The 25,396-nt window shown below is 50.8% G+C and overlaps 2 protein-coding genes across 4 annotated transcripts; both read left to right on the top strand.

Moving 5' to 3' along the window:
* Window positions 1–1,316: 1,316 nt before the first annotated feature.
* PRPF8 (pre-mRNA processing factor 8) lies at window positions 1,317–20,904 on the top strand. Of its 2 annotated transcripts, none has more exons than XM_071765594.1 (43): window positions 1,317–1,422; window positions 1,531–1,640; window positions 1,721–1,889; window positions 2,549–2,713; window positions 2,821–3,039; window positions 3,628–3,840; window positions 4,115–4,240; window positions 4,316–4,421; window positions 4,918–5,108; window positions 5,278–5,397; window positions 5,469–5,658; window positions 5,834–5,953; window positions 6,537–6,671; window positions 6,782–6,911; window positions 7,257–7,453; window positions 7,561–7,767; window positions 7,857–8,020; window positions 8,350–8,476; window positions 8,591–8,783; window positions 9,129–9,316; window positions 9,530–9,768; window positions 10,278–10,424; window positions 10,665–10,875; window positions 11,195–11,311; window positions 11,398–11,645; window positions 11,834–12,013; window positions 12,480–12,615; window positions 13,224–13,393; window positions 13,697–13,826; window positions 14,011–14,157; window positions 14,395–14,555; window positions 15,143–15,334; window positions 15,904–16,141; window positions 16,370–16,498; window positions 17,060–17,173; window positions 17,317–17,490; window positions 17,761–17,954; window positions 18,310–18,549; window positions 18,642–18,783; window positions 19,074–19,214; window positions 19,425–19,564; window positions 19,719–19,921; window positions 20,529–20,904. In XM_071765594.1, exons 2-43 carry the CDS (start codon window positions 1,541–1,543, stop codon window positions 20,681–20,683), a joined length of 7,008 nt encoding a protein of 2,335 aa, XP_071621695.1. In that variant the 5' UTR covers window positions 1,317–1,422; window positions 1,531–1,540; the 3' UTR covers window positions 20,684–20,904. The 2 variants fall into 2 exon arrangements, with proteins under 2 accessions (XP_071621695.1, XP_071621696.1); XM_071765595.1 differs by having other exon boundaries at window positions 1,373–1,392.
* An 88-nt stretch (window positions 20,905–20,992) lies between these two features.
* RILP (Rab interacting lysosomal protein) lies at window positions 20,993–25,186 on the top strand. Of its 2 annotated transcripts, XM_071765639.1 has the most exons (8): window positions 20,993–21,255; window positions 21,462–21,585; window positions 22,019–22,140; window positions 22,330–22,521; window positions 22,786–22,955; window positions 23,095–23,217; window positions 24,403–24,486; window positions 24,774–25,186. In XM_071765639.1, exons 1-8 carry the CDS (start codon window positions 20,998–21,000, stop codon window positions 24,928–24,930), a joined length of 1,230 nt encoding a protein of 409 aa, XP_071621740.1. In that variant the 5' UTR covers window positions 20,993–20,997; the 3' UTR covers window positions 24,931–25,186. The 2 variants fall into 2 exon arrangements, with proteins under 2 accessions (XP_071621740.1, XP_071621741.1); XM_071765640.1 differs by lacking the exon at window positions 24,403–24,486.
* The last annotated feature ends 210 nt before the right edge of the window (window positions 25,187–25,396 follow it).

The following is a 25,396-nucleotide window of genomic DNA, read 5'->3' as shown; positions in this document are numbered from 1 at the left end:
CAGCCTCTGCCCACGCCAGGGACTGTTCTCAAGGCCTGGATTGTGTTACCACATTCCTGCTATCACATGGACGTTTTGTACCTCAGGCATGAGGGGCTGAGTGCCCGGGAAGCCTGGGTTTGGAGCCTCTCATCAGATGTGAGCCAACCCCTTCTCCCTCCGAGGCCCCCCCAGGTATTCCTGGTTTAAGTTAGCTCCTGAAACACAGAGACTACATTTAGGGAGGAGTCATCATTTTATTTGATTTGGCACAGAATCCCCCACTGGAGGAATATCTCCCAAATCAAGTGTGCTGTTTCTCACAAAACTTCCCATATTTGAAGTTACATCACTGGTGTACGTGGCCTCATGCATCACATGAAATCCCTCCTATCTACTACATTTGCATAATGCTAACATTACATAACAAAAAACTTCACATTCATGGGGGTTGAGGGTGGTCTTTTGGTTAGGTGCCCCCTTCTCATTCCAAGGCAGAGTTCACTTCAGGACTCTGCCCCTGGTGGTGCTCTTGCCAAGTGCTGTTGGAAGCATTTTGTGGAGTTTTGGTTGCTCGCTGCCTCAAATCTTCACGGCCATCGGGGCACACAGTGTTCCACCCGTGTTTCAAGGGATTCAAGCTGCAGAAGAATATAGCTGGAAGCATACTGACACAGGGCATTTTTTTAGCCCTTACCGGTATCACAGAGAGCCCCTGCTTTACCTAATCCCCATGGCAAGAGGGTGGCCAGTGGACATGTGTTGAGCCTCCGGGCCTCGATTTTCAGAGTTCTGGGGGCACACGGAGTGCCGCAAAGGGCGGCTGTGACGCTGGGCGGGTGCAGGAAGGGGGCACCATGGGAGGCGGCATTAAAGGCCACGGGGACAGCGCAGGGAGGGGGTGGCTGCACCCCGAGAGCTTGGCGTGCAGCATCCTCCACCCTGCTGAGGCTGTGGGGGAAGCACAGGCCACGGGGGGTACCCTCGGGGGCCTCTGTCCCCACTGAGAGGACAGCGCAGCCTCAGGCGCTGATCCAGGGGGTTCCTCCCATCCCACAGAGCACCATGAAAGGGCCCCGCACCGGCACCCCCACCCCGGAGCGCCCCTGGCCCCACAGAACCCCCCCGGAGTCCCTCCCCGCCCGGCGCTGTCCAATCAGCTGACACCACCGCGGCTCTCCTCCAATCGGAAGCAGCCGGGGGCGGGACCGGAGGTCGGGCGTGCCAGCGGAACGGCACTCCAGGCACACCTGCCGTATCTCCTCCGCCTCTTTCCTCTTCTCCGCGTTCGGATAGGCTGCGGGTGCTGTCTGTCGAGCAATCCGAAAGCTGATTGGACAGACCTCCAGCCTTCGGTCCCGCCTACATCCGGGTCTCTGAGGCGCGGAGGGACGGCGTTGGGCCGCCATTGTGGTGGGGAAACTCGGGGGGTCCCGCCAGGCGGTGAGAGCGGGCGGGGGGCGATGGGGACCGGGTGCGGGCGGGGAGGATGCCGGGGAAGCGGCCGGGAGCGGTTCTGTCCCCGTTATGAGCCCCTCTGTACCCCCGCAGGTCCGTCGCCATGGCCGCCGTTTTCCCGTACCGCGGCGGCTGCGCTCCGGTGCCCACCCCTCTGGCGCCGCTGCCCGACTACATGTCTGAGGAGAAGCTGCAGGAGAAAGGTGGGTAGGGTTGGCCCCCTTCACCCTCCATCCAGCCGATCGGGGCTGGGCCTGACCCCGCCGCCTCTGTGTCCCCGCAGCCCGCAAATGGCAGCAGCTGCAGGCCAAGCGCTATGCGGAGAAAAGGAAATTCGGCTTCGTGGATGCCCAGAAAGAGGACATGCCCCCCGAGCACGTCCGAAAGATCATCCGCGACCACGGCGATATGACCAACAGGAAGTTCCGACACGACAAGCGCGTCTACCTGGGGTAAGGGAGCTCCCCCCGCTACGGGACACCCGGGCTGAGCCCTCCAGTGGCCTTTCCAAAGCTCCTCGTTGATAGTTAAAGGCAGAGCTCCTACTCCAAAGAGCTTCCCGTGTGCAGAAAGCAGCACAGTGACTTGAGGAGGATGAGAGAATCAGTTGTGCTAGGTCGGGTGGCAGAGCAGAAGAGAGTGAGCAAAGGAAGTTCTTGGTTGGCATTTATATGAAAAATGCAGCACGTTTCCTGAGAAGAAGATGGGGGAGGGTGTGAAGTAGTCAGCATATGTTGTTTTGCATACTTATGGAGCTCCATGAGTGCTGCTTTGCAGTTTGGGTTCAAAGAGCTACTTCATACGGCTCAGGATCTACTGCACTGTACTTACTGTTACCCACAACAACTCCAGACATTGATTTGAAGTTTTTCTTGTTTGTCTGTTTCTCTATGCACAACAATCTCATAAGCTGAACCAATAGAAAACATTTTGGTAGTGTGATGGATGGAGCATGAGGATAGAATAAGGAAGTTTGTGGGTTTGCCACAGGAATGGACACCTTTGATGAGCAGTTTTCAGGAGTGAGAGGTATAGGGGTAGTTTGGCTCAGGACAGGTGGACAGCTTGAGCCCCTTTCCAACTCTTGATTTCCCTTGATTTGTGTTTTTAGTGCTCTGAAGTACATGCCTCACGCTGTCCTGAAGCTCTTGGAGAACATGCCCATGCCCTGGGAGCAAATCAGAGATGTTCCTGTCCTGTACCACATCACAGGTGCCATCTCTTTTGTCAATGAGATCCCCTGGGTGATCGAGCCCGTGTACATTGCTCAGTGGGGGTAAGTCCCTTCTGCCTGCACCCTGTGGTGGCAGCTTGTCAGCACACGTCTTCCTGTCCCCATCCCCAATTAAAAATGATGTTTAATGGTCTCTGGGTTTCTGCCAGGTCGATGTGGATTATGATGAGGCGAGAGAAGAGGGACAGGCGTCACTTCAAGAGGATGAGATTCCCCCCGTTTGATGATGAAGAGCCCCCTCTGGATTATGCTGATAACATCCTGGATGTGGAGCCCCTGGAAGCGATTCAGCTCGAGCTGGATCCAGAGGAAGATGCCCCTGTGCTGGATTGGTTCTATGATCACCAGCCACTGAAAGACAACAGGAAGTATGTGCCTCTTTGGGAGAGGAAAAACCCACTGTTATGCTCTACAGAAATTATAACATTTGGTGGTGTAATACTGAGCTATGTTAGGTGTTGATGGGAAGAGAAAAACTTTTCCAACAAGGACTGGAGGGACAGCCTGACTGATGTAAAGCTATTCCTTTGCCATCAGCATCCAGCCAGGGCAAACAAGGCCCCTCTGTCCAGGAGAACTGCTGCATAATTCACTGCTAAAACTGATGTTGTAGACAAAAAAACCCAAACATGGATTATCTGTTTTGAATTTGGATTTATATTTACTGAGAGTGAACATACATGCTAAAGGCTCTTGAATAGGACGTTAGATGTGTGTCAGTTTGGATATGGAGGAGAAGAGGAAGCAGAGCAGTCAGTATTTTCCAGGCAGATGTGTCCTGTAGTGGTCTTCATCATTCCCACAGCCTTTTTTTCCATTTAGAGTAACCCATGTGCTAGCTGTCCTTAGTATTTTCTGCAAACAGTGGTCAATAAGAGGTATTTTGTTATTTCTGGTCCTTTGCTAAAAGCCCAGTTGTCTCCTGGCTGTGTAACAAGAGTTTTGTTTCTTTGCAGGTATGTAAATGGTTCCACGTACCAGCGCTGGCAGTTCACTCTCCCAATGATGTCCACACTGTACAGACTGGCCAACCAGCTGCTCACTGACCTTGTGGATGACAACTATTTCTATTTGTTTGACCTGAAGGCATTCTTCACCTCCAAGGCACTGAACATGGCTATTCCTGGAGGTCCCAAATTTGAGCCTCTTGTTCGAGACATCAATCTTCAGTAAGTGTTTGGTTTAGGGGGAAGGATAAATGGTTATCTTGGAAAAGGGCTAGGAAGGTTAATGTGTTACTAAGTGTCTGGCCTTGTGTCAGCTTTTTGTGGGTGTCAGCTCATTGTAGCACTTTTTGGGATGTACTTGCTGTTTTGGACACTGAATTGTTGTTAGTGTGAAGAGAAGGCTGAAGAACTGTGAATATTGTGTCTTCAGTGAAAATTGTTTGCTTTGCTGCCCCCCTGAATGCTCGGCTGACAATTTATTTTTGTCTCATTTGAGGGATGAAGATTGGAATGAATTCAATGACATCAACAAAATTATCATCAGGCAGCCCATCAGGACAGAGTATAAAATTGCCTTCCCATACCTGTACAACAACCTTCCACACCATGTCCACCTGACCTGGTAAGTGCAGGAGCCTCGAGCAGGGGGAGGAGAGGAAGGCTACCAGGCTGCTCTAAAACAGATTTTGTGTTGCAGGTATCATACTCCAAACGTTGTCTTCATTAAAACAGAAGATCCTGATCTCCCAGCTTTTTACTTTGATCCTCTGATCAACCCCATTTCACACAGACATTCTGTCAAGGTGAGTCCCTGTCCAAGGAAGCCTGTGAGAAACCCTAAGTGTGGAGGTGGTGGGGCTTTAGCAGCTTGTTTCTAACCTTGCTTCTGATGGTGGCAAACACAAATAGGTATTTCTGGGGAAAGCAATAACCTTTTCACAAAATGAAACCACAGGTGTCATTTGTAATCCTCTAGTTATGCAGTTGCACCAATCTGTCTTTTGTCTCTATGGGGTAAAGTCCAATGCATAATTAACTGTTACTTTGGAGTCTTCTGATAAATTTATCTTTTTCATTGTCCTTGTTGTATTCATGGAGCTGACATCTGCCTTGAGTTATCTCCATAACACCCAGCTGAGCATCTAGAAGCCAGAGTTCTGTAGAGTGCTTTTTTCTTCTCTTAACACAGCACTACCCCACGTCTACAGCAAGCAAGGAATTGTTTTTTACTTGATTAACAATGAAAACTGAGGCAAAGCAGCCAGGGAACAGATGGTCTGTGGTGTTTCTGCCTTTCAGAGTCAGGAACCATTGCCTGATGATGATGAAGAGTTTGAGTTGCCAGAGTTTGTGGAACCTTTCCTGAAGGATACCCCACTCTACACAGATAACACAGCCAATGGCATTGCCCTGCTCTGGGCCCCACGGCCCTTCAACCTGAGGTCTGGGAGGACACGCAGAGCTCTTGATATCCCACTGGTGAAGAACTGGTGAGTTGTTACCCGAGGGGAAGGGGTGTTCATTATCTTGTTCCGGGGAAAATAAAATAGAGATTCTGTGGTGTCTGGTTTCTAGAGATTTTAGGAGAATTTCTGGAGATGTGTTCTTCTCTAAAGATTCTGAACTTACCTGAAATACTGAAAGATGGCTTGTCCTTAGGTATCGTGAGCACTGCCCAGCAGGACAGCCAGTGAAAGTGCGAGTCTCCTACCAGAAGTTACTGAAATACTACGTTCTGAATGCACTCAAGCACAGACCCCCCAAGGCCCAGAAGAAGAGGTATGTGGGGTTCTGTTCCGTGGGGAGCTGTAGCAGGGATTCAGCTGACCCGTAGCCTCTGCTTTTTCCAGGTACCTCTTCCGCTCCTTCAAGGCCACCAAGTTTTTCCAGTCCACGAAGCTGGACTGGGTGGAAGTTGGCCTGCAGGTGTGTCGCCAGGGCTACAACATGCTGAACCTGCTGATCCACAGAAAGAACCTGAACTACCTGCACTTGGATTACAACTTCAATCTGAAGCCTGTGAAGACCCTCACCACTAAGGTATTGGTCCATGTGCTGTTTTACTCAAGTTTACCTGAAGATGCTTAAATTGCTGGTGTGGTAGGACAGGCCACAGTGCCTCAGCTGTTTGTTTGACATTCAGACTGACCAAATTGGTGCTGTTTCACTCTTACATAATGTTGTTACATCAGTCTTGGATTTTTGTCTCTTCCAGGAAAGGAAAAAATCCCGTTTTGGGAACGCTTTCCATCTGTGCCGGGAGGTTCTGCGGCTGACTAAGCTGGTGGTGGACAGTCATGTGCAGTACAGACTGGGAAATGTGGATGCCTTTCAGGTGGGCTTATTTGGCTTTATTATTTTTTTTTAAAGACGGGGAGAGGAAGTGAGAGGAGAAGAGAATAGGAATAGCAATAGCAATAGCAATAGGAAGTTCCATCTAACCATGAGGAGGAACATCTTTACTTTGAGGATAGCAGAGCACTGGAACAGGCTTCCCAGAGAGGTGGTGGAGCCACCATCTCTGGACACATTTAAAAACCCTCCGAGACACCATTCTGTGCAACCTACTCTAGGTGAACCTGTCCTAGCAGGGAGGCTGCACTGGATGATCTCCAGAGGTGCCTTCCAACCCCTAACATCCTGTTGTTCTCTGGCTATCTGGATGGAATTATGGAGGATGCACAACATGAGTGAATGTTGCAGTGTTAGGAAGAAGAGCAGGAACAATGAAAGCACACAGCACTGCATGAAATCCTGCTTTTACCCTCATCTATAAGAATCAATCATTCTATGAGTCAGTGGTGGGAGCTTTGTATGGCCTTGTAAATTCTGCTCCTGGCTGTGAGCTAAGCCTGGCTTCTTGGGGCCAATGTATGTAGTGTTTGTTGACCCCTCTGACTGTGCTCCTGGTGTTCCAGCTGGCAGATGGCTTGCAGTACATCTTTGCCCATGTGGGGCAGCTGACAGGAATGTACCGATACAAGTACAAACTGATGAGGCAGATTCGTATGTGCAAGGACCTGAAACATCTCATCTACTACAGGTTTAACACAGTAAGTTCCACCTTTTCATGTGATGGTGACCCCACATAAGCTGAAGAGCAAGGGAGCGATTCTGGAGTGTCAGTGAGTGACCTGTTCTTACTGTGTATTTCTTCTTCCAGGGACCAGTAGGCAAAGGTCCTGGCTGTGGCTTCTGGGCTCCAGGCTGGAGAGTATGGCTGTTCTTCATGAGGGGCATCACACCACTGCTGGAACGCTGGCTGGGGAATCTGCTGGCCAGGCAGTTTGAAGGTCAGCACGCTGTGTACATCTTGGATGTGGGAGGAGTGTGGGGTGAAGATTAATATTGTTTACTTGTCAGCTTGAACTCCAGTTTTGTGTTCCAAGTGGTGGTCTGTATTCATGCTCCATAGCACTGTGGGGTCCAAACTTATCAGTGTTGTGGCAGTTTCAGACATAATATCAAAGAATGGTTTGGGTTGGAAGGGACCTTAAAATCATCTGGTTCTAACTCCCCTGTGTGGACAGGAACACCTCCCACTAGAAATCCTATATCTTTGTGAGCTCCCATATTAGAAGAAGATGAGTACTGCCCAATAATATCAAACCTGCTCAAGTACACTTGGCTTTTTCCAGGCCGTCACTCCAAGGGTGTAGCAAAGACTGTCACAAAGCAGCGTGTGGAGTCTCACTTTGACCTGGAGCTGAGGGCAGCTGTGATGCACGACATTCTGGACATGATGCCAGAAGGAATCAAACAAAACAAAGCCAGAACCATCCTGCAGCATCTGAGTGAGGCCTGGCGGTGCTGGAAGGCCAATATCCCCTGGAAGGTAAGGCTTTTACTTGGCCTTTTGGTTCAGCTCTAACATCTCCCAGGTTGAACTGCTCTTGTGAAGATTCCTACTCCTGCTTTCCTCAAGTAACTGTCCCTCCTCAGGTGCCGGGGCTGCCAACACCTATTGAGAACATGATCCTGAGGTATGTGAAGGCAAAAGCTGACTGGTGGACAAATACAGCTCACTACAACAGGGAGAGGATCCGTCGGGGTGCCACTGTGGACAAAACTGTCTGTAAGAAGAATCTGGGCCGTCTGACCAGGCTGTACCTAAAAGCTGAGCAGGAACGGCAGCATAATTATTTGAAGGTACTTCTGTCCTGCCTGAGGTTGCCCAAATTGGTGATGTTTTCGTAAGGAAGCTTTCACTGACTAATGCTGGTGCTGTGGTTCTGCAGGATGGGCCTTACATCACTGCGGAAGAGGCTGTCGCTGTGTACACAACCACAGTGCACTGGCTGGAAAGCAGGAGGTTTTCACCCATTCCCTTCCCCCCGCTTTCCTACAAACATGACACCAAGTTGCTCATATTAGCCCTGGAGAGGCTGAAGGAAGCTTACAGGTAAGCATCAGGAAGTGGTTGTGTTCTGCAGGCGTCTGCCCCAGGGAAGGCTTCCAAAGCTGTTTTTTCATCTGTTATTCCTTGAATTATGTTCTAACGTTCACCCTGATGGACTGGTAGAGGCTGTAGGTTGTACTGACAAGGCTGACAGGGGGTTCTTCATGGACTCTGCCGCTTGGGGCAGAAATGATTCCTTGCTTCTAAGCTTGGGTATATGAAGAGTTAAAGGTGTTGATCTGCTTGGTCAGACAGCATCTGTCATCATTTGAATGCAGTGGCCTTTAATTTGTTGCTGCTTGGTTGCCTGAGATGTTGTTTCTCACTGTCAGTGTCAAATCTCGCCTGAATCAGTCACAGAGAGAGGAGCTGGGCTTGATCGAACAGGCTTATGATAATCCTCATGAAGCTCTGTCCAGAATCAAACGACACCTTTTGACTCAGAGAGCCTTCAAGGAGGTGAGATTTCTGGTGAAAGCCAGACCACGCCAAAAGTTACACTGCATTCAGGAGCTAAATGGCACTAAATGGCTGTCAGCTGTAAACCTCAGTTTTGTTTCTTTCTTTTTTTAGGTGGGTATTGAGTTCATGGATCTCTACAGCCACTTAGTTCCTGTGTATGATGTTGAGCCCTTGGAGAAAATCACAGATGCTTATCTGGATCAGTACTTGTGGTATGAGGCTGACAAGCGGCGACTTTTCCCGCCGTGGATCAAACCTGCTGACACTGAACCTCCTCCACTCTTGGTGTACAAGTGGTGTCAAGGTTAGTGGGGTCTTGTATTCTGTGCAAAAATGAGTTTTCTCAGGAGCTTTCTTCCTACAAATCCCTGTTGGGAGCCAAGTTTTCATATTTGCAATTTGAAGTCAATAGTTCTTAGATTAAAAATCTGTAGATTGTAGGTTAATGTATGCATGTACTGTAGGAGGAGAAGTTCTGTAGTATTTGTAGTTGGTTACATGTTTCTGTTCCAATTTCTGGATAGACTTGGAAGGACCAGAGGCTGAAAAATCAGACACTACAGGAAATACACTGATATCCTGTGCCCAGAAGGGTGCTTCTGTGCTGTGATGTGTCAGGTAACATTACAAACTTTATTTTTCTCCTCAGGCATTAATAATCTGCAGGATGTTTGGGAAACAAGTGAAGGTGAATGCAATGTGATGCTGGAATCTCGATTTGAGAAGATGTATGAGAAGATTGACCTGACCTTGCTGAACAGGCTCTTGCGTCTTATTGTTGACCACAACATTGCTGACTACATGACAGCCAAGAACAACGTGGTGATCAACTACAAGGTGTGATGATTGTTGTCAGGAAAGGGAACATGTGGGGACTGTGAAGTGGACAAGTTTTGGACCCACAGGGGAGGAGAGTCCAAGACTTGCCAAAGAAAGAAGCGATGAGGGAATAAGAAAACACTTCTGGGTCCTGCTAAAGAGCAACTGCTCCAGTCAGAGATCTTCCATGCTTTGTAGTCAAGTTCTCACAATTCCCCCTTGTTTCCTCAGGACATGAATCACACCAACTCCTATGGGATTATTCGTGGGCTGCAGTTTGCTTCCTTCATTGTTCAGTATTACGGGCTTGTGATGGACCTGCTGGTGCTGGGTCTGCACCGTGCCAGTGAAATGGCTGGGCCTCCCCAGATGCCAAATGACTTCCTCAGCTTCCAAGACATCGCCACTGAGGTGGCCCATCCCATCCGCCTCTTCTGCAGATACATTGACCGCATCCACATCTTCTTCAGGTGAGACCTCTGCTTTCCAAGGTTGAACGTGTGTTTTGGCATCTTGAAGCAGATGCTGCAGAAGTGGGAATTAATAGGCATCTACTCCAGACTTTTGTTCCCTTTGCTAAGAAAGATCAGGAATATTTGAATTGACAGATTTGCCAGAACAACTGAGAGTCCCGGTGCCTCTTCTTGTTTTCTCAATTGGCTCACTTAGACCACTAGAAAAGCAACAATGTCACACATTCAATTGCAGGTTTTCCACTGGTATAATAAGCCTTTTCTGGCTTCCTAGGAAAGGGGCATAAATGTCTGACATGTAGAGAAAGAGAACACAAAACAGTCATGGGTTGCTCTGTGCTAATGAAACTGAAGCCCCTTTCAGTGAGAGGATGCAGAAGTTGAATTGTTACCTTCACACATGCTGTGCAAACAGCTGTCCTTAAGCAGGTCCTTACCTCTCTGGGCACGCAGGTGTTCTGAGAAGCTGGTGATGTAACTCCAGATCCTCCTCTTTGTGTTTCCAGGTTTACAGCAGACGAGGCAAGAGACTTGATTCAACGGTACCTGACAGAGCATCCAGATCCCAACAATGAGAACATTGTAGGCTACAACAACAAAAAGTGCTGGCCCCGGGATGCTCGGATGCGCCTCATGAAGCATGATGTGAACCTGTAAGTGTGTAGCCTGGGAAAAAAACAGGGAGAGTGGGAAAAATTAATTGTAATAAATAACTGTTGAAGATTGTTAGGCTGGTGCTCAGGAAGAAAAGTAAAAAGGGACGAGGAGTCTGTGCTATAATTCTGACAGTGATGCCTGTGGGAGACTGTAGTACTAAGAAAAGCACTGAGAACTTGCCTAGCCTCAGTTTTCCTTTGGTAACAGCCTGTCACTGTGCATGTCTTGTTTCTCAGTGGTCGTGCTGTGTTCTGGGATATCAAGAACCGTTTGCCTCGGTCAGTCACCACGGTGCAGTGGGAGAACAGCTTCGTGTCAGTGTACAGCAAAGACAACCCCAATTTGCTGTTCAACATGTGTGGGTTTGAGTGCCGCATCTTGCCCAAGTGCCGCACCAGCTATGAGGAGTTCACTCACAAGGATGGAGTTTGGAACCTGCAGAATGAGGTAGGTTGAGGGGTGGACAGAGCACTCCATGCTTGGCCCATACCTGGTGTCAGAGCAGGGCTTACACCTGCTGGGGTTGAGAGCAGCACGTGTTGGCCAGCTGTGTATCTGGGACCACTAGCAGGGAGAGTTAAAATCAACTGGGTATGGACTTTCCTTCCTGAGAGGGATGGAAAGTACTTGGCTGGGACCTGAAACTTCAGAGATATTGTTCTTCTCTCCCCATGGTTCCTTAATGCCTGATGGTAAGAGCTTGCATTGCCATGTGTACTGGGGAGAGAGCTCCCAAGAGTCAACTCTTGTCCTTGTGCTCTTGTAGGTCACCAAGGAGCGTACAGCTCAGTGCTTCCTACGTGTGGATGATGAGTCTATGCAGAGGTTTCACAACAGAGTGAGGCAGATCCTCATGGCATCTGGATCCACAACCTTCACTAAGGTAAGGTGGGAGAAAGGTGTGCAACAGACCTTTCTGCAGGTGCTCAGGGAATGGATTGAGAACTGATCCTTTGCTTTCTTTTCTAGATTGTCAATAAATGGAATACAGCTCTGATTGGCTTGATGACATACTTCCGGGAAGCTGTTGTAAATACTCAGGAGCTGCTTGATTTGCTGGTGAAGTGTGAGAATAAAATCCAGACTCGAATCAAAATTGGTCTGAATTCCAAAATGCCCAGCCGTTTTCCACCAGTGGTATTTTACACCCCTAAAGAGCTGGGGGGCCTGGGCATGCTCTCCATGGGCCACGTTCTCATCCCACAGTCTGACCTGAGGTTAGTTGTGCTGCTCTAATGCCAGCATGGGGCTAGTGTTCTGTTAGATGCTTTTTTCCCATGAAAATATGTGGGAATGCTTAAACCATGCTGTGTTACAGAGATATGTTGCTTTTCCAGTAGGTCATGGCAGCGTGACCTGTGAAGTCCTGTTGCTCCTGCTTCACTCTTGTGCCCCTTTGCTGCAGGTGGTCCAAGCAGACAGATGTTGGTATCACTCACTTCCGCTCAGGAATGAGTCATGAGGAGGATCAGCTCATCCCAAATTTGTATCGTTACATCCAGCCATGGGAAAGTGAATTCATTGACTCTCAGAGAGTGTGGGCAGAGTATGCCCTGAAGCGACAAGAGGCTATAGCCCAGAACAGGTGTGTATCTGTGTGCTGTGAGATCTGTCTGTGAGGAGAGGCAGTGGTGTGGAGGCCTGCACAGTCTCAGAGTTCCGGAGACTTCTCTGGCCCCGTGGTACATGCTACAGTCTGCCTGCAGAGCTGCTGTATTACTGCTGGAGGAGGTGTGGGTTCTGCAAGCAGAAAGTGCACTCCTGGCACTGTTAGGGGAGTTGATGTGGCAGGTGGTGCCAAGAAAAGCTGATATCAGACCCATTTGCAGTCAATACTGCTCACTTACAAGGGCAGGGTTTTTCTTGTAGCTGTTTGACATCAGCATGAGGGCTGTAGTCACTTTGAGCCTCTGGGTGCTTGGGATTTGAGAATATCTCCCAAAGTCCCACAGTCTGTATTGTGTCTGTGATCCCATCACCTGAAATACTCATTTACACATTGCTGTACAACTCAGAGGTAACGAAGTGTGGGGATTTTTTTTTTTCTTCAGGCGCCTGACACTGGAGGATCTGGAGGACTCATGGGACAGGGGAATCCCTCGTATTAACACCCTTTTCCAGAAGGATCGACATACCTTAGCTTATGATAAAGGGTGGAGAGTCAGGACTGACTTCAAACAGTATCAGGTATTGACTGGGGATTTCTCTGGCTGAGTGTGAAGTTAAGATATCTGTACCAGACAATGTCCTTGCACCTTTCATTGTTGCAGCTGCACTGCCTTGGTTGTGGTGCTGAAAGAACTTGGAGCCGTGTATTGGGACAAGTGGAGGCTGTTGAGAACCAAATGGTCCAGAATCTGTAGCTTGTCAGTTTTGGAGCATTTATGTAGATTGCAGTGTCCTGAGGAACACCAGCCTCAGCCCAGCTGAGTATTAAGAAATCAGTTAAGAGATCGGGGTTGGCAGGGGAAAAGATTCCAAAACAAACATTCCAAAATCTTAAGTTTTAATAACAGTGGAAAAATGTATTTATTAGAGCAGCTAATGGTAGCTCTTGTAGAAGGCCAGTCCCTAAAAGATAAAAACATTTTAGTTTTTTTTAAACATTCCCACTCTGATTTGTGCAGTAGTAAGTACTGTACTCAGGTTATAAATGAGCTGTGTCCTCCAGGACTGAGGGCATGAGGCTTTTTACTTGCTAGCTGACATCATCATCACCTTGGTTCCTCCAATTAGTGCATCCAGGTTAAATAATCTGAATACAAAGCTGCTCACTGATGTGCTGTTGCCTCCAGGTCCTGAAACAGAATCCATTCTGGTGGACACATCAGCGCCACGATGGCAAACTCTGGAACCTGAACAACTACCGCACAGATATGATCCAGGCACTTGGTGGAGTGGAAGGGATCCTGGAGCACACTCTCTTCAAGGGCACTTACTTCCCCACATGGGAGGGTCTCTTCTGGTAAGAGAAACTTTGATGTGCACCTTGTCTTGCACCAAGAGGAGCCCTTGGCTCGAGCTGTGCTGGTTCTGTTGAGCTTTCTCTGTTTTTCAGTCATTGCTTGAGCACACTGTATGGTTCAGTTGGGAGGGCTCCTGGGTTTGGGCTAGAGCTGAACTTCAGCATGCAAATCCATTGAAGTTTCAGTGCATGAGGCAATCTTCCCTGCTTCATGTGTGTGTGTTCCCTTCCTCCTGCTGTGTGGTCCACAGCAGACAGCAGAGATGAGGAACATCTTACGAATTGATTGTCTGCCCTTTCTAGGGAGAAGGCCAGTGGCTTTGAGGAGTCCATGAAGTGGAAGAAGCTTACAAATGCCCAGAGATCGGGTTTGAACCAAATTCCAAACAGAAGATTCACCCTGTGGTGGTCTCCTACCATTAACAGAGCCAACGTAAGTACCTGGAGTTAGTGCCTGTAAAAATTTCTACTAATTGGTTTTAACTTAATTGATTTAACTTAATTCTTCCAGAACATCTCTTCCAGATGAACTAAATCTCCTTAACCATAGCTGTTCTGGTTTCTAAACTTCATCATTTGTGCTGTTGCATATTCTCACAGCTGCTTTTCCTTTGCAGGTATATGTTGGGTTTCAGGTGCAGTTAGATCTGACAGGCATCTTTATGCATGGCAAGATCCCCACGCTGAAGATTTCTCTCATTCAGATCTTCCGAGCTCACTTGTGGCAAAAGATCCATGAGAGCATTGTCATGGATTTGTGTCAGGTGAGCAGGGTGTTCACTCAGTTTGTTTCTATGGGATATGTTCATGCTCCTTGTTTTCTAACAGCCCCCTGCTAGCAACAGAGATTGGCCCAGGGATTTTAGCAGGGCTATTCCTTCTCCAGCAGTTCGACAGGGAAGAAAAGCGGTTTTTCTGGGTTGCCTGTTTTAGCTGTGTGTTGAGCGATAGATTCGTCAGTTAGCTTGCTTGAACTCAGCTCAACTTTGCCTTTTCCTCAGGTGTTTGATCAAGAGCTGGATGCTCTGGAGATTGAGACTGTGCAGAAAGAGACAATTCATCCCAGGAAGTCATACAAGATGAATTCCTCATGTGCAGATATCCTTCTTTTTGCTTCCTATAAGTGGAACGTGTCACGTCCATCATTGCTCGCAGATTCCAAGTGAGTGTTTCCGTTTTCCTTGATCTTGCTGCAGACCAGAGCTGTCATCCTGAGCAGTCATTCCTGGCAAAGCACAGGGCTCATTTGGGTACATTATTGCTGCACCTTCTTCCTGCAATACATGAAGATTGTCTTTCCTGCTGTTACCTCCTCTGGTTGCTCTTTCCCCTGAGCCAGAGCTTAGGAGCTCTGAAGGGTTCTTCTGGAACCCCTACAAAGCTGTGCAGTCCTGGGACCAGAATACAGAGCAAACTGGGCACCATCTGCACCCATTCTATGTTCAGTTCCACTGAATCCTCACTACACATTCTATGGGGAAGATGTGACCCTCATGGCCACACAGCTGAGTGACTGTGCTGCTTTATTGAAACCTGCAGCTGAACCCCATAGGCTGCAGGTTTCTCTTAACAGTTTCTGCATTCAGCTGCTGTATGAAGAGAGAATTCAGTCCCTTTTCAGGACGTTATGCAGCCACCTGCTGGCTTCAGTGTTCATGCTTGGTGGCAGTAACTCCCTGTCAAAGCCATGCAGCAACTGAAGGAGAATTTTGTGTGAGATTAAGTTATCCTGGCTTGCTTTCTCCCCAGAGATGTGATGGACAGCACCACCACTCAGAAGTACTGGATCGACATCCAGCTGCGCTGGGGGGATTACGATTCCCATGACATCGAGCGCTACGCCAGAGCCAAGTTCCTGGACTACACTACAGACAATATGAGTATTTACCCATCTCCCACGGGTGTCCTCATTGCTATTGACCTGGCTTATAACTTGCACAGGTGAGATCTGTACCTTCTGTATTTTAACTGGAATTGGTGGGTCATGGCTGTGTCCTGGTGCGTCTCCAAGCTGCATTTTATTCCAGGGGAGGAGGCAGAAGCCAGGGGGATGCAGTGAATAGGATAAAGCATCTAGGCAGTCCTTACAGGTTGCCCCATGTCTGCTCATTCAATAGTAATGGTTCTGTTCCCCCAGCTCACTAATCACTTGTTTATTTAGAAGATTTCTGTCACACCCTCCTTTAAGCTGAAGGACAAGGACTTGTTTCAAGACCCCCTGCAAGTGGGGACAACTATTTTTCAGTGGAAAACTAGGAGCACTTTGCTCCAGTGTGCTTGTTAGAGAAGATGCAGCTTCTTTGGGAGTGCAGCAGATGTGAGCTGTGGCTTCTTGTTGAGAGGAGGTGTAGGGAAAAGCTCTCAAAGATACCACAAGAGAAACCATCCAGTAGCAGTCAGCAAGCAGGAAAGTGTCTGGGTGCTGCATGGAAAGCCTTGTGCATGGCTGTTGTCTCTTCATCCCAAAGCTGATGGCAACAATGAGGTCTTGTGTTTGTTTTCTTCTTCAGTGCTTATGGGAACTGGTTCCCTGGGAGCAAACCTCTGATCCAGCAGGCTATGGCCAAAATTATGAAAGCAAATCCTGCCCTTTATGTGTTGAGAGAACGAATCCGCAAGGGGTTGCAGCTGTACTCCTCTGAGCCCACTGAGCCCTACCTTTCCTCCCAGAACTATGGAGAGCTCTTCTCCAACCAGATCATCTGGTTTGTGGATGACACCAATGTCTACAGAGTCACCATTCACAAGGTGAGGGCAGAGCTGTACCTGCAGGGAGCAGGGACAGGGAGTGTAACTGTCCTGTGCTTGGGTTGGTTGTGGGGGTTGCATGATGGAGAACTGAGACTCAGCATGGACCTAAATGTTGGCAGTGTGCACAGAGCAGCTCTTACATTTCCCAGACAGTTCCTGTTGGCTTTGTGTAAAGGTACAGATAGGCTATGTTCATCTCACCGTGCTTGTCACTTGTTTTCTCAGACTTTTGAAGGGAATTTGACCACAAAACCCATCAATGGAGCCATTTTCATCTTCAATCCGAGGACTGGGCAGCTCTTCCTGAAGATCATCCATACGTCTGTGTGGGCAGGGCAGAAGCGTCTAGGACAGGTAGGGCCTGGCTATGAGCTGGGAGTGGGCTCTGACTGATTGGAACACACTGGAGCAGAAAATAGGAGGTTTTTCAACTTTCTTCTTCTCAACAAGTTTAGAGCTCCAGTTCTAAACCTGTGCTCAGGCAAGTGTTAGCCTGGGTTATAAAAGCAGAATGCAGGCATTGATGTTGGAAGATTTTTGAGTCTCTGAGGTGTAAAGAGCATAAGTCTTTAAGCAGGGCTTGAGAATCAGAGCTGTGTTTGCTGTTACAGCAAATCCCACTGCACTTGGCTGTACATCCAGTGCAGTGAGAAGACTCTCAGGTGGGAGTGGGTGGAGGTGGTGTAGCCAGATGTTTTTTCTGATGCAGTCAGGAGTAACTGAACTCCAGGAATGGGAACTTCCCTCCGTGAACAGTAAGAAGGAAATGCTGGGCCTTGCCACTGATCTGGAACAAGCCATAAATTCCAGTTGTATTTTTAGAATTTAGTTTGAGTCTGTGTAATTCCCAAAGATGTGGAGACACTGCTGTGAGCCTGGAGACATTTGTGAACCCTGTTTGCTGTCTTTCTATAGCTGGCCAAGTGGAAGACTGCTGAAGAAGTGGCTGCCTTGATTCGGTCACTACCTGTGGAGGAGCAGCCTAAGCAGATCATAGTGACTCGGAAGGGCATGTTGGACCCACTTGAGGTAAGGATACAGACATTGCCCTTAGGGCAGATTATAAAATCTTTGGGAGACTGCAGAACAGTCCTGTGTCCCTGTGAAGGATCTTACCTGGACCCATGTTCTGCAGTAGTTGTGAGCTAATTCCTCTTCTCGATAAACTCCAGGTGCACTTGCTGGATTTCCCCAATATTGTGATCAAAGGCTCAGAGCTGCAGCTGCCCTTCCAGGCCTGTCTGAAAGTGGAGAAGTTTGGTGATCTCATCCTGAAGGCCACTGAACCTCAGATGGTTCTCTTCAATCTCTATGATGACTGGCTGAAAACCATCTCTTCCTACACGGTGAGCACATTGCAGACAATGCCTGGTCTGCATCCTGCTCTGCTACTGATGAACAAAGCAGAAGTCAAGGCTGCAGGGTTCCCTCATGATTTGTTGCTCTCTGGAGCATTTGGCACTGAGTCTGCCTGCATTTTCCTTCAGATTGATTATATGGGCACCTCCCATGCAATGTCAGTGTACCCAAACAGAGGTCTGCTGTCCTTATATATTTGATTTCCTTCTCTCTGACTTGCTGCATTGTTTTTGTTTCTCTGTTTTTCCTCCTCCAAGGCATTCTCTCGTCTGATTCTGATTCTCCGGGCACTACACGTGAACAACGATCGAGCCAAAGTTATTCTGAAACCAGACAAGACAACCATAACAGAGCCTCACCACATCTGGCCAACCCTGACAGATGAGGAGTGGATCAAGGTGGAGGTGCAGCTGAAGGACCTCATCCTTGCTGACTATGGCAAGAAGAACAAGTAAGCCACTGTGCAGCTGCAGTAATCCTGTCAGCCTTTCCCTCCTGCTCTAAAGACTGTGTGGCCACTGTGCTCCTTGTGGGGAGTAGAAGACTTTTGAGGGTCTTTGGCAATGAATTGTCAGCTTTGTAGGAAAACTGGTTATTATTAATTGCTTTCTAGCATGGCAGATAAAAATGTATGTGCCAAAGCTTTTTTATCATGTGATTTGGTCCCTCCTCTTGTCTGAAAAGTTGTGGTTTTATTTTAATTAGTGCCCCAGGTGTTATGTTCTGAGCTTCTGCCCCATCTTCTTGGTGGGGAGAGTCCAGAGTGTTCTTTGAAATGCCTGACTTGGGTGGCTTTCCTCTTTCAGTGTGAACGTCGCATCCCTGACCCAGTCAGAGATCCGTGACATTATCCTGGGCATGGAGATCTCTGCCCCCTCCCAGCAGCGACAGCAGATTGCAGAAATTGAGAAGCAAACCAAGGAGCAGTCCCAGCTGACAGCCACACAGACCCGCACGGTTAACAAGCACGGGGATGAAATCATCACCTCTACAACCAGCAACTATGAAACTCAGACCTTCTCCTCCAAGACTGAGTGGCGAGTCAGGTAGGGAGGCAGGCTGAGCTGTGGGTGCAAGGAAAAGGTCAAAGTGCTCAGGAGGGGATCTGTGCATCCACTAATAATCATCTCCTTCACAGAGCAATTTCTGCTGCCAACCTCCACCTGCGAACGAACCACATCTATGTTTCATCAGATGATATAAAGGAAACTGGTTATACCTACATTCTTCCCAAGAACGTGTTGAAGAAATTCATCTGCATCTCCGATCTTCGGGCCCAGGTGAGTGTGTTACTGTTGTAGCCCATGCTGCTGGGACAGACACCAGGCCTGGGCAGTCAGGACCTTGTGGTGAAGGGCTGGGAGCTTGCTGCTGTTGTACTCTGCGGAGTCCTGATGGCTCCTTGTGGCCACACTTGGAGGAGACCTCATGCCTGGTCAAAACTAGGATGTTCTCTAGTGAGAACCTGCCAGCTGAGAGATACTTGCCATCAGAAAGGCAAGGCCCACCCACTCTTAAGTGGTTACCAGGATGCCATTTGAGTCCCTAAGGTGTGTATTTTTCTTCCTAGATTGCAGGTTACCTGTATGGAGTGAGCCCTCCTGATAACCCCCAGGTGAAGGAGATCCGGTGCATTGTAATGGTGCCCCAGTGGGGAACACACCAGACTGTCCATCTTCCAGGGCAGCTGCCACAGCATGAATATCTCAAGGTGAGTTGAGCTTCTGCTCCTGGTGTGCGTGGAAGGTAACTCTCTAGTACCAGGGACATGAGGTAGTGGAGCAGCTGCTTTTGGTCTGAAGCCAGCCTGATCTAGGATCCAGTGAAAGAGAAGCCTTTGGTGTGCATCTTGTGCGACACTTGAAGTGGTCTTTTTTTAAAGGTCTTTCATTTTTTTCTAAAATGTCACTCTTGTTGTCAGGAAATGGAACCCCTGGGGTGGATTCACACCCAACCAAATGAGTCCCCTCAGCTCTCACCCCAGGATGTCACCACCCATGCCAAAGTCATGGCTGACAACCCCTCCTGGGATGGGGAAAAGACCATCATCATCACCTGCAGGTGAGAGGCAGTGAGACTTCTGCCTGAGTGCAGCTCCTGGGAATACATTGAAGTCTCTTAACTAAAAATATGGCAGAAGGGCAGTGTTGGGTCCTTTCTGGTTTCCCTTCCCCAATCTAGATGAGTCTGACCTGCCCTGTCTGCTCTCTTCCAGTTTCACACCCGGCTCCTGCACGCTGACAGCCTACAAACTGACCCCCAGTGGCTACGAGTGGGGCAGGCAGAACACAGACAAAGGGAACAACCCCAAGGGCTACCTGCCATCCCATTATGAGAGGGTGCAGATGCTCCTGTCAGATCGTTTCCTTGGCTTCTTCATGGTCCCAGCACAAGGGTCCTGGAACTACAACTTCATGGGTGAGCTGTCCCGGGAAAGGGCGAGGAGGAGAGGCATGGGGAAGAGCTTAGGGAGAAGGGAAAGCTCCTCAGGGAAGCATTATTTACACTTTCTGAAGCTCCGTGTTCCTTGGAGTGTTATAGTCTGACCTTTCCATGGCACCAGCCCTGGGGTGTTGTTCTCACTGATCTTTCAGTGGCAGGAGAGCAAAGTCTGACAGAGGGGAGAAAGAGACGTCTTGTCTTTCTGGATGGCAGTGTCTGGTCTAGTGCCACTGAATAATTAATCCCTGCCAGGCAGAACAGAAGACAATGGAAAATGCAAGAGAAAAGCTGGGCAGTAACAGGAGGTCCTGGTATGGTCAACCACAGCTAGCTGCAGGAGATGAAGAGACAAAACACTGAACTTAGCACAGGAGGACATGTGCCCCCACAACGTGGGGGCATTGCTCTGTGAATCTCTCAGGGGAGAAATGCAAAGGGGGAGGTTTTGTGGATGTAAAACTTTCTCTTCTGGCATGGTCTGCTTAAAAAACATCTTGTGAGGGTGGAGGGCTTGGTTTCAGGCTCCTGATGAGCAGCACTGGCAGGGGGAGCTTTCAGGTGGGTGACAGACTCTCTCTTCCAGGTGTTCGCCATGACCCCAACATGAAGTATGAACTGCAGCTCGCCAACCCCAAGGAGTTTTACCACGAGGTCCATCGCCCTTCGCACTTCCTCAACTTCGCCCTGCTCCAGGAGGGAGAGGTCTACTCTGCCGACCGGGAGGACCTCTACGCCTAGACTTGCCCCTCTCCCCCCCTCCAGCCCCTTTTCCCCCCTCCAGCTCTTCCCCCCCCCCCCCCCCCCAGTTCCACCCCCTCACGCCCTTCCTTAGTACTGTTGATATTCAACAGCGTGTGTTTGTGTGTCCCGCTGTTCCTGCTCCCCGCGTACCCCACCCCCCTATCTCGGGTTGTTGTTCAACTTTACACTTGCTCAATAAATTTTTTTACGAACCGGGAGCGCTGCCGGTGAGATCCCGCCTCGGGGCGGGCCCGGACGGGGAGGGACGGGACCGGGACCGGGCGGAGCGTGTGAGGGGCCGGCGGCAGGCGATGGCGGAGCCGCTGCGGCGGGGAGCGGAGCCGCTCTGGCGGACCCCCCCGGGCCGCCTGGCCCCCACACACATTTACCGCATGGCCGGGGCGCTGGGGGCCGAGCTGCGCCGTCTCTCTGGCCGCTTCGGGCCTGAGGCCGTGGCCGGTCTGGTGCCACCCGTCGTGCGGCTGCTGGAGCTGCTGGAGGCGCTGGTGGCACCGGCGGGGACCGAGGGGGAGGCGGTGGCACCGGCGGCCGGGCGGCAGGACGCGGAGGTGAGCGGGGTGGGGTGCTCGGCCAAGCCGCCTTCGGGGGTCTCTTTGGGGGGCACTGAGCTGCACTTGTCCTCACAGGAGTCCCCGTGGGGACAGCAGTGACCAGGCTGTCCCTGTTCCTCCTGGGGTGGCTCTGACCTGCCTGTCCCCATCCCCTGGGACAGATGTGGCCCAGCTGTCCCCTGACCCGTTTGTCTGTCCGCCAGGACCCGGAGCAGAGGCTGTGGGAGGCCGAGCGCCGGGAGCGAGCTCTGCACAGCCGCCTGACCCGCCTGGAGGAGCAGAACCGGCAGCTCCTGGGCCAGCTTGCTGAGAGCCAGTCCCAGGAAGGTGGGTGTCATGGCAGGTTTGGGGCCCCCTGCCATCATGAGGTGTTCCCATAGAGGTGGGCAGGCTGGGTGTGTTTCTGAACCTGTTCTCCGTGCTCCGCAGCCCTGGAGACCTGTCTTACTAGGGAGTGTGAGCATTAACTTGTTCTGCAAGCCACAGAGACCCCAAACTCCCCAAGTACCCCCAACCCCCCAGGAGGGTGGTGGGGGCAGACATAGAGTGTGAGCTGCCATTTCCAGCACCAGGATGCATCAGTCACAGCCTAAAGCTTTCAAGTCCCTTCTTCCCACTCTTCCTACCAGGAAGAGTGTGCTATCTACCAGGGAAGATGGTAGAATGATGCTTTGCAGAAGCATCGAGGAACTCCATAATGTTATAGGAGTCCTTGGACCCCGGGGCCACTCACTCCTGTCCCCATTATGTCCGGGCTCAGATAGCACGGTGCGGAAGGAGCGGGAGGTGATGCTGCGGCTGAAGGAGGTGGTGGACAAGCAGAGAGATGAACTTCGTGCCCAAGCCCATGAGATTGTCTGCAAGAGCCGAGACACTGAGGCGGTGAGGATGTGGGAGCTCAGGGGTGTGGTGTGAGAAGGGCCTGAGGACCTGCTTTCATGTCATGGCCCTGGGGCTGTCGCGGTGGCTGGCGAGCCTGCTGGGGCAGATGTTTTTCCCATGGTACTGATGCCCCTGGGTGGGGTCCCGGAGTTGATGCCAGGCCTCACTCTGCTGCCCTCTGCCCTCCAGCTGCAGGAGCAACTACACCGCTTCATGGCCATGAACGAAGAGCTGCGTCACAAGGTGGCCGTGGTGCAGGCTCAGCTCAAGAGTGCCCTGGAGAAGAAAACAGACCTGGAGGCTGCACTGCTGCAAAGCCAGAGAGAAGAGAGCAGGAGAAGCAGGACCACCTCTGAGGCCCAGAAGCTAAAGCCCAGCCTGGTGAGTCTGAGTCCACAGCTCTTCTGCCACAGGGCATCGCTTAACAGTGATCTGACCTTCCCATTCCTGCAAGGGCCTCCTGGTGTGCTCAGGACTCAGAGGATGAGGAAGGTTTGCCACAAGTGGTGATGGGTGGCTGCTGCTGCCTGGGCAGCCACCTGCAGCAGCTCCAAACTAGCAGACTCATTCCTGGGACTTTTCCATCTCTGCCTTTGTGTGGGGACCCTGGGGTCTCTGCTTGCCTGCTGACTCTCCATCCCCCAGGAAGGAGCTCCAGAACCCATGGAGGAGCCACAGCACCAGGAGATGGGCATGGGCAGGAGTCCTGCTGACTGCTGCTTCTCCAAGGAGGAGCTGCAGCAGATCCTACAGGAGCGGAATGAGCTCAAGACCAACCTGTTCTTGGTTCAGGAGGAGCTGGCCTATTACCAGCGGTGAGTCCTGCCGCAGTGGCATGGGGCAGCCAGCTGGGTCCCTGCAGCCCCTCATGGCCCATCTGAGCCTGCTCCCACTCAAGGCAAATTTCTTTACCAGGCTCTTGGTTTACCAGATGGCTGATTTTTTTTATGCCAGGGAGCTGCTGAATGAGGAGAGAGTTCCCAGCTTCTTCTTGGATGCGATGAAGTCGACTGTCAAAAGACAGAGAAAAAAAATCAGAGCCAAAATGCTGGGAACGGTGGAGGAGTCAGAAAGCAGGTGAGTCCTGCTCACCAGGAAGGAGGGGAGGAGCCTGCAGTGACAGCTCCATGTTCCCATGTGGTGTGACACCCTGGAAGGGAACTCCCCTGCTCAAGAGCTGCCTCCTCCCTGCCTCCTTCCAGACATCAAAGGTTTCTTGTTTGCAGTGCATGTCTTGCTCTGGTTTAGCCCTGGGAGTGCCACAAGGGCTAGACTTTTCTCTGCTGCCATTTACATGTCCCTGTCACCAGTCACACACACACAGCCTGGCCAGATGCTGCTTGTCCCTGCATGGATGTGGCAAAGGGGAGGGGATGGTGCCAGAACCGGTGGACAAAGCAGGCTGGTCCCTGCACATATGATTGGAGGCTTTCCAGGGGAGAGCTTTTGAAGATGACAGTAGAGATCTTCCCTGGAGGCTCTGCAGGACTTTCCGTGGGCTCCAACAGACTTCTCACCGTGGGGAGGGGAGTACCCTACTTGCACCAGCCCTGGCTCTGCATGTCTGCTGGGGGCAAAGCTTGTGCTAAAGCTGCTGTATGGCATGGGGAGAGCTGGAGCTCACTGGCTTTAGGGGATTTAATAAAGGTTGGAAGGGTCTGAGATCTTCTGTGCTGCTGCAACCTGCTGCTTGCTTGTGTTGGGGTCTCTGCTGGCAGCTGGCAGAGATTTGAGGGTGTTGGGTCCTGTCTGCTGCCCTGTGAGTGCTCCCCTATGGTCACACCTCATGTCACCCTGCTCCCCTGGAAGGCCTGGATGTCACCTGCCTTCCTGCCAGGCAGTCAACCTCTTTGAGTGAGGGGGACAGGGTTGCCAATTGTCACGCGGTTCCCTGGAGAACTGTGCGCTTGCTACGCAGGGTGAGGTGCCTAAAGACTTAACTGCTGTGGCAACCAGGGACACACCATCTGCTGGTCAACTGCTGGGCTTTTGAAAGGCATTGTGGCTTGAGATCATGCATCTGGGATTGGGTTTGCCATGAAACAGGGCTGTGTCTGGGACATGAGCATCACTGCAGCTGGCTGTGGCACTGTGGCAGGTTGCAGCCCACACTGATTTGGGGGGACACCTCTGGTCTGTGTGCCCCTGGCTCTGTTGGGCACACTGGTCAGTTCAGGAAGGAGCTCCGGGGTGGCTCTGGCACTCACTTGTGGTGAGCCTGTGACTCAGTGTGGGGTTTTCCTCCATTCCTTTGTGCCACAGTGATGAAGATGAGGGCTCCTGGGTCCCAGCTCATGGCACAGACTACGTGGATGCTCAGCCTCCAGAATCCAAAATTAGGAGCTTGTAAGTTTGCACCCATGCTCTGGTGCTTCTTGGGATGGGTGGTTCTACTCTGGATGGGGCTGACAGGATTGCTGCCACAGAGGGGTCTCTTGGTTCAGGGGGAATCTGCCTTGCCCTGGGCAGGGGCAGAAGAAGCCTTGGTGCTGCCCCTGAGCTGCCACAGGCTCCCAAGGACTCACAGCCAGGCTGTCCCCTGCTGCCACCACCAAATGCAGAGGGAGGTTGGGATCCAGCTGCTTCCCAGGAAGGCTTTTCTCCCCCACAGCTCTTATCTGTTCTCTCTGCAGTTTTGGACTGTGGTATCAGGGCAACAGCAAAGACCCCCCCACATCCAGCTGCTCCGGAGCCTGGGAAATCATTGACTCACTGGACACACAACTGGAGCTGGAGGGTGAGAGCAAGCCAGCAGCCAGCTCCCCCCACAGAGCCTCACCACCCCTCTGACCCACCTGAAAGGGAGTCGGATCTCAGCAGCGCTTCCCGACTCTCCCAGTGTCTTCAGTAACAGCACAAGATTCCTGGCCACGTCCCCATGCCATGGTGACAGCAGGGGCAGCATTCCTGGAAGCCCACCAGGACACTTTGCCATGGGATGTCAGTCTGGCACAGGACAACTCATCACCTGAGGCATCTCTGCCCTTTTGTTGTGTCCACAAATTAATTTACAGGGGTCCTGCACAGCCGGGCATCCACTGCCCAATTCCAGCCTTCACCTCCTTCCTGCTGCTGTACCTAAAGGGGCTCCTTCCCATCCACTGGTGGCTCTTGCCACCAAACACCTCTGCTCACAGCTTGGGATGCCATCACCAGATCCTGCCCTCCTGGGGGTATTTTACTCCACCCCTTCCCACTTGTACTTCATCCTTCCCATCTCTGAAATGTGAAGATCAAGTTGGGGTGCCCAGGCTGC

This window comes from Heliangelus exortis, chromosome 21, assembly GCF_036169615.1.
Source record: "Heliangelus exortis chromosome 21, bHelExo1.hap1, whole genome shotgun sequence".
In the NCBI taxonomy this organism is placed as follows: Eukaryota; Metazoa; Chordata; class Aves; order Apodiformes; family Trochilidae; genus Heliangelus; species Heliangelus exortis.
Note: the sequence above shows the minus strand (reverse complement) of the source record. Positions and strands in the feature narration are given on the sequence as shown.